Raw genomic sequence first — 11,993 nt, 5'->3', positions numbered from 1 at the left:
GGTGAGAGGCATTAAAGAAGGGGATGGAGAAGCTGGGGGCACTGCCAAGTGGGCACACACATCAGTGGCAGATTATGGGAAGGGTCTTATCAATGTGCAATCATGCCTGTGGAGTTAGGGGATTGAAAGGCTTCAGACCCGAGCACAGCAATGAGCAATGGATCTCAGGCACTCAGGTTTTGACTCCTCCAGTGAGGAGAGACGGACAGGTGCAGGCACAGGGACTGGGGCTGCAACACCCAGAGGAGCAGCAGGCTCATGATGATGATAGGGGATGTGGGTGCGGAGGGTGGAGATGGCCACGATTGCAGGCGTATGGTTGCAGAAGGCACTACCCTTCTGAAAGGGTCTACCTGCCAAGACTTTGCTACATAGAAATGTCGGAGAATCAGCGTCTACAAAGACTGCAGCAGTAAAAGCAGGTGATGTTGGAGCTGTGCACAATGCTGGAGGAGGATTTGAAGCCAATGAGATGTGGTGACTATCCATTGCCTGTGGCGGTGAGAGTCACTGTGGCCCTCAACTTTCACATTTCAGGATCATTCCAGGAATCCTCTGGAGATATCTCTGAGATCTCCCAGTCAGTGGCCCATTGCTGCATCGAGCTGATCATTGATTCCTCGTACCAGAGGTTAGGCCAAGATATACATTTTCGCATAGATCAGGCCAGTTAGGCCGAAAATGTGGTTGGATTCAGGGTCATCGCTGGATTCCCCTGGATGCAACAGGTAAGCGACAGCATGCATGTGGCCATCAAGTCTCCTGCACAGCAGCCAGGAGCCTTCATCAACAGGAAGGGTTTCCACTCGCTGAATGTACAGTTAGTATGCGACCACTGCAAACGAATCCTGCAGGTATGTTTAAGGTTTCCGGGAAGTTGTCACAACTCTTGCATCCTGAACAGTCCTAGGTGCCTCAGCTTTTCAAGCCACCCAAGTGCCTCCATGGATGGATACTGGGTGACAAGGGCTATGCTCTGAAGAGATGGCACCTTACACCTGCGCAACACCCCAACACAGAGGCAGAAGACACTTACAACCGGTACCGCGCGACTGCAAAGGCAACCATTGAGCCAGCTAAAGGCCTGCAGAGAATGAAGTTCTGGTGCCTGGATAGACCTGGCAGAGCCCTGCAGTATGCATTATCAAGGATCTCATGTATCATGGTGGTATGCTGTGCTCTGCACAACCTGGAAGAGGAGAGTTGCCTTGGAGAATGAGGATCTTCTTGAGCACCCACCCTCCTCTGCCAAGGAGGATCTGGAGGGGACTCCAGAGCCGGCTGCCAATGGCAATGCACCCAAGGATCCAGTGCCAATGGGCATTGACATGCGTGCCAAGGAGACATGCGAATCACTCATACAGACACATTTCTCCTGAGCCGACCTTAAATGCCTATGTAAGCACTTCACTCATCTCCTCACACAGCCTTGTTGGTCTTTCCTTGAATGCCCTTACCATCTTGGTTGGCCCATCATGACTGGACACCAAGGCATGCACTCACCATTGCCTTCATGCACTGCAGATTGTCACATCTCAAGCTGAAAGTATCACACTTGAAATCACAGGTTTAATTTTAACAAAGGTTTAACAAGCTTTTAATGGAAGATCCTTATTACTTGTGCTACATGTGCTATCTGACCTTCCAACAACCCCAGGTCAGGTGATTCTCCATCACAGTTTCTCTTTCAAGTACCATATAGTCTCTAATACTCAAGCCCATACATACAATCAGCTTTCGTGACACAGACCTTCTTACCTCCTTCTCAAGAGCTCACCAGCTGGAGATAGCCCAATGGTACAGAAATGAACACTCGAGACCTTAGCTGAAGCAAAACATCACCTTACATTTAACGTATTGATCTAAACCTTTGCCATTACAAAATAAACTATCACCTGGTGACTCCCAAGTGCAACTACGTGTTTTTATGTGAACCCTTGCAGGTGCTCCTATGTTGTGGTGTCCCAGCTTATGCAGCTGAAGTGGAGGCTGGCGGCTTGCCTGTCTGTTCCAGTGCTTTAGATGACTGCGGCGTTTGTCCTCTGCGTGGCCTTGAGGGCCCCAGCACATGCGGGGTGGGGGGGGGGGCGGCGGGGGAGCAGCTGCATCTGTGCAGGAGCTGCTTCTGTCACCGCGGCTTCATGAAGCGTTGGTGTCACTGGCAAAGGGGCTGAGGAGCCGCTGTTGATGCCAGGAGCACCCTGAGAGAAGCTTCAGGCGGCTACTCCTCCATCCTTTCAAGGCCCGCATGTGCTTCCCTGTGCACCTGGAATGCTTCAACCCCTGGCGAAGGATCCATGCATCTCAGGTCCATCTCACATACCCATTGCTCCAAAGAGCTCATGGATGAGACGATGGTAAGTAGGTCAGTGTGTACTTCCTGCATCCGCTATGTGGTTTGCTGCATGTGGCAGGGGGTCACCACTTTCCCGATGGAGGAGGGCATGCGCTCATCAGCCAGAGACGTGGTGCCATTCATGGCATGGATGGACTTCACCATTGTCTTTGCATGGGAGCGAACAACCTTTGGGAACTCTGCCAGATGTCCACACATTTCACACTGCTGCTTTGAAGATGACTCCTGAGGCTCGCCATCTGCTTGAAGCTGAGCATCGCTGGGCTCTTCTCTCAGCCCTCCGATGGGGAGTGTCCGCAGCTGTCACTGCCTCCATTAGCTGCTTGTGCGCTTCTGTGCCATGCTCACCAGCTGGTGCCATCCTTTCTAACTGCGTGCTAATGCTCACCGACATGCGAGTTTCTGCGCAGGTGAAGGTTGTGCTAGAATGATGTGACATCGTCTCTTCAGATGGCTGCTAGTCCTCTGAGGTCTCAAGCAGTTGCTCTTCCATTGTTGTTGCCTCATCTGCTACTTGAGCTGTAAGAGGTGTTAGGGCTCTGTGCGTTCCACTAAGTTCTTCTGCCTGTCCTGCATCTGTAGCTCCTTGTGCTCATCACTGATCACAGGTGTGCCATAGGTAGTGCGCGTCAACAGGTTCAATGGATGCTTCCCTGTAGCATCTCATTCTTTGTGGCTTCCACACTCAGTGACAGATTGCCCTGCTGAAACCCCTCCTAGCTCCATTTCCTCCTCCATCAGCGTCAATGCAGCTACATACGAACATACATACGAACATACGAATTAGGAGCAGGAGTAGACCACTCGATCCCTCGAGCCTGCTCTGCAATTCAATAAGTTCATGGTTGAACTGATTACTCCACATTTCCACCTACCTCCGATAACCTTCCAGCTCCTTGCTTATCAAGAATCTATCTACCTCTGCCTTAAAAATATTCAAAGACTCTGCTTCCACTGCCTTTTGAGGAAGAGAATTCCAAAGACTTATGACCCTTTGAGAGAAACGATTTCTCCTCATCTCTGTCTTAAATGGGTGACCACTTATTTTTAAACAGTGACCCCTAGTTCTAGATTCTACCACAAGGGGAAATCCACATCCACCCTGTCAAGACTCCTCAGGAGCTTATAAGTTTCAATCAAGTTGCCTCTTACTCTTCTAAATACCAGTGGATACAAGCCTAGTCTGTCCAATCTTTCCTCGTAAGACAGCCTGACCATTCCAGGTATTAGTCTAGTAAACCTTCTCTGTTCTGCCTCCAACACATTTACATCGTTCCTTAAATAAGGAGACCAGTACTGTACACAGTACTCCCGATGTGGTCTCACCAATGCCCTGTATGGCTGAAGCATAACCTCCCTACTTTTGTATTCAATTCCGCTCGCGATAAACGATAACATTCTATTAGCTTTCCTAATTACTTGCTGAACCTGCATATAACCTTTTGCAATTCATGCACTAGGACACCCAGATCCTTCTGCATCTCAGAGCTCTGTAATCTCTCACCATTTAGATAATATGCTTTTTTTTTGTTCTTCCTGCCAAAATGGACAATTTCCCACTTTCCCACATTATACTCAATTTGCCAGGTCTTTGCCCACTCGCTTAACCTATCTATATCCCTTTGTAGCCCCCTTATATCCTCTTCACAACTTACTTTCCTACCTACCTTTGTGTCATCAGCAAATTTAGCAACCATACCTTTGGTCCCTTCATCTAAGTCATTTATATAAATTGTAAAAAGTTGAGGCCCCAGCACTGATCCCTGTGGCACACCACTCGTTACATCTTGCCAACCAGAAAATGACCCATTTATGTCTACTCACTGTTTCCTGTTAGCTAGCCAATCTTCTATCAATGCCAATATGTTACCCCCTACACCATGAGCTTTTATTTTCGGCAATAACCTTTGATGTGGCACCTTATCAAATGCCTTCTCGAAATCTAAGTACAATACATCTACTGGTTCCCCTTTATCCACAACACATGTAACTCCCTCAAAGAACTCCAATAAATTGGTTAAACATTATTTCCCTTTCACAAAACCATATTGATTCTGCCTGATTACCTTGAATTTTTCTAAATGCCCTGCTATAACATCTTTAATAATAACTTCTAACATTTTCCCTAAGACAGATGTTAAGCTAACTGACCTGTAGTTTCCTGCTTTCTGTCACCCTCCCTTTTTGAATAAAGGAGTTACATTGTCTATTTTCCAATCTAACGGAACCTTCCCCAAATCTAGGGAATTTTGGAACATTAAAACTAATGCATCAACCATCTCACTAGCCACTTCATTTAACAGCCTAGGATGAACTCCATCAGGACCTGGGGATTTGTCAGCCCGCAGCTCCAACAATTTGTTCAGTACCACTTCCCTGGTGATTGTAATTTTCTTGGGTTCCTCCCTCCCTTCCATTTCCTGACTTACAGTTAATACTGGGATGTTACTTGTATCCTCAATAGTGAAGACCGATGTAAAATATTTGTTCAATTCATCTGCCATCTCCCTATTATCCATTATTAATTCCCCAGACTCACTTTCCAATGGACCAACGCTCACTTTGTTAACTCTTCTTTTTTAAATATAAAGAAACTCTCACTATCTGTCTTTATATTTCTTGCCAGCTTTCTCTTGTGCTCTAATTTTTCCCTCCTTATTAATCTTTTAGTTGTTCTTTGCTGCTTTCTATATTCTGTCCAATCTTCTGACCTGCCACCCATCTTTGCACAATTATATGCTTTTTCTTTAAATTTGATACTATGTTTAACTTTTTTGGTTAACCACGGATGGTGAGTCCTCCCCTTGGAATTTTTCTTTCTTGTTGGAGTGTACTATTCTGTGTATTCTGAAATATCCCCTTAAATGTCTGCACTGCATCTCGATTAACCTATCCCTTAGCCTACTTTGCCTGTTCACTTTAGCTAGCTCTGCTTTCCTGCCCTCATAATCGCCCTTATTTAAGTTTAAAATACTTGTCTTAGACCCACTCTTCTTCCCTTCAAACTGATTGTAATATTCAATCAAATTATGATTGCTGCTGCCTCAAGGTGCCTTCAGCATGAGGTTGTTAGTTAATCCTATCTTGTTGCACAATACCAGGTCTAGTATCGCCTGGTCTCTGGTTGGCTCCAGAACGTGCTGTTCCAAGAAACTATCCCAAAAACATTCTATGAACTCCTCATCTAGGCTGTCTTTGCCCAGCTGATTTTTCCAGTCTATATGTAGATTAAAATCCCCCATGATTATCGCCGTACATTTCTTCCAATCACCCATTATTTCTTCCTTTATACCCTGTCCTACCATGTGGCTACTGTTAGGGGGCCTGTACACCACTCCCACATGGACTTCTTGTCTTTATCATTTCTCATCTCTACCCAAACTGCTTCTACATCTGGGTTTACTGAACCTAGGTCATCGCTCTCTATTGTGCTAATACCATCATTAATTAACAGAGCCACCCCTCCACCTTTTCCTAGTTTCCTGCCCTTCCTAAATGTCATTTACCCTTCAATATACAGGTTCCAATCTAGGCCATCCTGCAGCTATGTCTCTGTAATGGCTATCAGATTGTACTTATTTATTTTGATTTGCTCTATCAGTTCATCTGTTTTGTTTCGAATGCTACGTGCATTCAGATACAGAGCCTTTAGTTTTGTCCTTTTCTTATTGTTGTAACCTCTAGCCTTGTCTGCTGATTTACTCTTAGTTTTGTACTCACTGTCCTTTCCTGTCGGTCTGTTTATCTTTTCCCATATTAATACCTTTCTCTCTTGCCTTGTCTCTACACTTTGATTTACCACATCTTCCCAAATTTGATTCCTTGCCTCCACTATTTAGTTTAAAACCTTCTTTACTTTCCTGGTTATATGACTTTCTAGAACATTGGTCCCAGCACGGTTCAGGTGTAGACCATTCCAATGGAACAGCCCCCACTTTTCCCAGAACTGGTGCCAGTGCCCCACACACCGCAACCCACTTGTATCCAGTGATTATTACCTTTGAGGTTCTGCTTCTTAATTTGGTGCCCAGCTCCTCATACTGACTCTGCAGAACCTCTTTCCTTGTCCTGCCTATGTCGTTGGTACTTACATGGGCCATGATGACTGCATCCTCAACATACTGCTCTAGAAAACGAGCCCTAACACTCTCAGGAACTCATCCTCCACAGCACACAATGGGCTGAATATAATGTGGCCATCGAGGGTGGTTATGGTGGTGTGGGGGGACAGAGGATTTCATCGAAACTGTCTGCCCGGAAATCCAGCGTCATGACGTTGGTTCCGGATTTTATCAGTGGCGGGAAAGCACAATGGCGGCATTGCCGCCACAGCATGACGGGAATCTATTTTAAATTGTTGAAATGCCAATTTAAATGCATTTAAATATAATTAATTCTGATTTAATGACTGGTGCATGATTCTGTGAATGGTGAATGTGGCACTCACGTGCCTTCAGATTCATGACTGTTAAAACCTGGCAGCACTGAGGCAAGAGGCCACATTGTCACGATGGGTATGCAGACTTGAGCATTGCTGCATAGGGGAAGGGGGGGGGAGTGGGGTTGGAGGCCATTATGGAACTGTTTTACTGCGTACTCTGCTAGGGGGTCCAGGGCCCTGGGGGCTCTGCAAGGGTTTTAAGTATGGGTTTGAGGGATGTGGGAAATATAAAGTTGACAAACTGCTGTGTGATGAGTTTAGTTGCTCACACTGCTGGAGCAGAAGGTGGACCATCATTAAGGTTGGGCTCTGAGGTCCATCAGCGACTCCACCGAGAGAACTGTCAGATCCTCAGTTGTCAAGGCAGGGTCATCTCCTTTCTATTGTGGGCCCTCTTGTCCTGCAAGCAGAAGGATGGAGATAGTAGAGAATGGCAGACAGATCAACATGACAGGTCTGCACGCTGTCAGGGGAGTTAAGGGGGGTGAGCTATGAAGCCATGCATTTGCCAATGTCATTGCTGTGCTACCCTCCCTATGTCACACACCCTCCCGCATAGTCACATGCAATTCTCAAAAAGGAGAGTGGTATGGAGCTCTCACCTTGGCTGAACGCAGGAAGTGGTTGACCATCTTTCTTCACTGGACCCAGTCATGTTGGGTGATCCCATGGCTGCTGACCTCCTCTGCAATCTCCACCCAGGCTTGCTTGGTCAAGTGGGAGGACCTCTTCTTCCCATCACTAGGTAAGAAAACCTCCCACCTTTCCATGCAGCCTGGAGGACAATCTGCAGGGAGCCACCCTTTGTCTTGCTTTGGCCATCCTGTGCTGTCCCCCTTGGGTGGTTGGGGGGTTAGGTGTCCAGGAACCAGTCCAGCATCATTTTCAGCTGCACAAAGCTACCAATGACTCTAAGATAGGAGTGAATGCAGGGCTGGCAGCTTGTCTAGTATTGGCCACGAAACCATTGTCGATTGTTGTAAAAACCCATCTGGTTCACTAATGTCCTTTAGGGAAGGAAATCTGCCTTCCTTACCTGGTCTAGCCTACATGTGACTCCAGACCCACAGCAATATGGTTGACTGTTAAATGCCCTCTGAAATGGCCTAGCAAGCCACTCAGTTGTATCTAATCGCTACGACGTCAATAAGGAACGAAACTGGACGGACCACCCATCATCGACCTTGACACCGGAAATGACCACGGCAAACCCAGCCCTGTTGACTTTGCAAACTCTTCCTTACTAACATCTGGGGGCTTGTGCTCAAGTTGGGAGAGTTGTCCCACAGACTAGTCAAGCAACAGCCTGACATAGTCATACTCACGGAATCATACCTTACAAAGTCCCAGACACCACCATCGCCATCCACCGGCAGGACAGACCCAGCAGAGGTGGCAGCACAGTGGTATACAGTCTGGAGGGAGGTGCCCTGGGAGTTCTCAACATCGACTCCGGACCTCGTGAAGTCTCATGGCATCAGGTCAAATATGGACAAGGAAACCTCCTGCTGATTACCACCTATCGCACCCCTCCCCCCTCAGCTGATGAGTCAGTACTCCTCCATGTTGAACAGCACTTGGAGGAAGCACTGAGGGTGGCAAGGGTGCAGAATGTACTCTGGCTGGGGAATTTCAATGTCCATCACCAAGAGTGGCTCGGTAGCACCACAACTGACCACGCTGGCCGAGTCCGAAAGGATATGGCTGCCAGATTGGGTCTGTGGCAGGTGGTGAGGGAACCAACAAGAGGGAAAAATATACTTGACCTCGTCCTCACCAATCTGCCTGCTGCAGATACATCTGTCCATGACAGTATTGGTAGGAGTGACCACCGCACAGTCCTTGTGGAGACGAAGTTCCATCTTCACATTGAGGATACCCTCCATCGTGTTGTGTGACACCACCACCATGCTAAATGGGAAAGATTTCAAACAGATCTAGCAATGCAAAACTGGGCATCCATGAGGCACTGTGGACCATCAGCAGCAGAATTGTACATCAGTGCAAAAGACAAGGCTGAAGAATTTGCATCCATCTTCAGCTAGAAGTGACGAGTAGACGATCCTTCTCGGCCTCCTCCTGAGGTCCTCATCATCACAGATGCCAGTCTTCAGCCAATTCAATTCATTCCACTTGATATCAAGAAACGGCTACATGCTATGGATACAGCAAAGGCTATGGGCCCTGACAACATCTCAGTAATGGTACTGAAGATCTGTGCTCCAGAACTAGCCGTGTCCTGAGTCAAGCTGTTCCAGTACAGCTACAACACAGGCATCTACCCGACAATGTGGAAAATTGCCCAGGTATGCCCTGTACACAAACAGCTGGACAAGTCCAACCCAGCCAATTACCGCCCCATCAGTCTACTGGTGATCAGTAAATTGATGGAAGGTGTTGACGACAGTGCGATCAAGCAGCACCTGCTTAGTAATAACCTGCTCAGTGACGCTCAGTTTGGGTCCCACCAGGGCCACTCAGCTCCTGACCTCATCACAGCCTTGGTCCAAACATGGACAAAAGAGCTGAACTGAAGAGGTGAGAAGAGAGTGACTGGCCTTGACATCAAGGCAGCATTTGACCAAGCATGGCATCAAGGAGCCCTAGCAAAACTAGAGACAATGGAACTCAGGGGGAAAACTCTCCTCTGGTTGGAGTCATACCTAGCGCAAAGGAAGATGGTTGTGGTTGTTGGAGGCCAATCATCTCAGCTCCAGGACATCACTGCAGGAGTTCCTTAGGGTAGTGTCCTAGGCCCAACCATCTTCAGCTGTTTCATCAATGACCTTCCTTCAATCATAAGGTCAGAAGTGGGGATGTTCGCTGATGATTGCACAATGTTCAGCACCATTTGCAACTCCTCAGATACTGAAGCAGTCTGTGTAGGAATGCAGCAAGAGCTGGACAATATTCAGGCTTGGGCTGATAAGTGGCAAGTAACATTCCGCCACACAAGTGCCAGACAATGACCATGTCCAACAAGAGCAAATCTAACCATCTCCCCTTGACATTCAATGGCATTATGATCGCTGAATCCCCCACTATCCACAACCGGGGGGTTATTGTTGACCAGAAACTGAACTGGAGTAGCTTTATAAATACCATGGCTACAAGAGCTGGTCAGAGGCTAGGAATCCTGCGGCAAATAACTCATCTCCTGACTCCCCAAAGTCTGTCCACCATCTACAAGGCACAAGTCAGGAGTGTGATGGAATACTCTCCACTTGCCTGGATGGGTGCAGCTCCAACAACACTCAAGACACTCGACACCACCCAGGATAAAGCAGCCCACTTGATTGGCACCCCATCTACAAACATTCACTCCCTCCATCACTGACGCACAGTGTGTACCATCTACAAGATGCACTGCAGCAACGCACCAAGGCTCCTTAGACAGCACCTTCCAAACCCACGACCTCTACTACCTAGAAGGACAAGAGCAGCAGATGCATGGGAATACCACCACCTGCAAGTTCCCCTCCAAGCCACACGCCATCCTGACTTGGAACTATATCGCCATTCCTTCACTGTCGCTGGGTCAGAATCCTGGAACTCCCTTCCTAACAGCACTGTGGGTGTATCTATGCCACATGGACTGCAGCGGTTCAAGAAGGCAGCTCACCACCACCTTCTCAAGGGCAATTAGGGTTGGGCAATAAATGCTGGCCTAGCCAGCGATGCCCACATCCCATGAATGAATAAAAAAAACTATGGCACCAACATCATCTCTGGAGTCATCTAATGCTGTAATCACCGACTTGCCTCCAGCCCCCACCACATGATTGGGAGGGATGGGGGGAGCTGTGCCTCCACTATGCAAAATGGCCACCCACCATGTAATCATAGTGAAGTGACCGCCCACATGATGGACGGGAATGGCTCCCTTTTCTGGGCCTGCCACTGGGACCGTAATGGGCTCATTAGATTCAACACCCTACCTGCAACCTGCTTGAACTTTGTAATCTTGTGATCTGGGAATGACTCTGTCCAGATGGCTCTGTCTCTTATCTGGCCCCAAACTGTTCTGTCTCCCCAGAAGACTGAAGTTATTTAGTTTTGCTTTTAGTTAGGGAGTGTCTCAAAAAAACAAGCTTTGAAATCAGAGTCTGTGTACCAAACAGAAAATTCAACAAGGCATTTGTTCAGACAACAGCTTGCACATGCTCCTCCACTGGTTTCACAAACCGCGGACTCCATCACACTATCTACTCTGTCTAGACCCCTCATGATTTTGTACATGTCGATCAATTCTTGTTTCAACCTTCTCTTCTCTAAGGAGAACAACACCAGCTTCTCCAATGCATCCATGTAACTGAAGTCCCTCATACCTGGAAACATTTTTGTAAATCTTTTCTGCACCCTCTCTAAAGCCTTCACATCTTTCCTAAAGTGTGGTGACCTGAATTGGACACAATACTCTAGTTGAGGCCAAAGCAGAGTTTTACAAAGATTCACCATAACTTCCTAGCTTTTGTATTCAATGCCTCTATTTATGAAGCCCAAATCCAGTATGCCCTTTTAACCACATTCTCAACCTGCCCTCCCACCTCAACAATTTGTGCATATATACTCCCAGATCTCTCTGCTCCTGCACCCACTTTGGAATTGTGCCCTTTATTTTGTATTGCCTCTCCTCATTCTTTCTACCAAAATGTGCCACTTCACACTTCTCTGCATTAAATGTCATCGGCCATGTGTCCACCAGCCTGCCTATGACATCTTGTAGTCTATCATTATCCTCTTCACAGTTCACAATAGTTGCAAGTTTTGTGTCATTTGCAAATTTTGAATTTGTGCCTTGCACACCCAAGTCTAGGTCATTATTATATTTCAAGAAGAGCAGTAGTCCTGGTTCTGAACCCTGTGGAACATCACTGCATACCTTGCTCCAGTCCGAAAAACAAGCGTTCACCACTGCTCTCTATTTTCTGTCACACAGCCAACTTCATATCCATGCTGTCATTTTCCCTTTTATTCTATGGTCTTCAACTTTGCTGGTGAATCTATTATGTGACACTTTATCAAACATCTTTTGGAAGTCTATATACACCACATCAACTGCAGTACCCTCATGAACCCTCTGTTACCGCATCAAAAAACTCAATCAAATTAGTTAAGCACAATTTTCCTTCAACAAATCCATGCTGGCTTTCCCTAATTAATCCACACTTGTCCAAGCGACTGTTAATGTTGTCC

General features: G+C 47.0%; 1 protein-coding gene across 1 annotated transcript; it reads left to right on the top strand.

Annotated features, from left to right (window-relative positions):
• The first annotated feature begins 443 nt into the window (after nucleotides 1-443).
• Nucleotides 444-1,379, top strand: LOC137380708 (putative nuclease HARBI1). The gene is made up of 4 exons (XM_068052981.1): nucleotides 444-631; nucleotides 698-854; nucleotides 911-1,168; nucleotides 1,254-1,379. Exons 1-4 carry the CDS (start codon nucleotides 444-446, stop codon nucleotides 1,377-1,379), a joined length of 729 nt encoding a protein of 242 aa, XP_067909082.1.
• Nucleotides 1,380-11,993: the final 10,614 nt, after the last annotated feature.

This window comes from Heterodontus francisci, chromosome 2, assembly GCF_036365525.1.
Source record: "Heterodontus francisci isolate sHetFra1 chromosome 2, sHetFra1.hap1, whole genome shotgun sequence".
Taxonomy (NCBI): Eukaryota; Metazoa; Chordata; class Chondrichthyes; order Heterodontiformes; family Heterodontidae; genus Heterodontus; species Heterodontus francisci.
The sequence above is the reverse complement of the archived record's forward strand: the minus strand, read 5'-3'. Positions and strand labels throughout refer to the sequence as shown.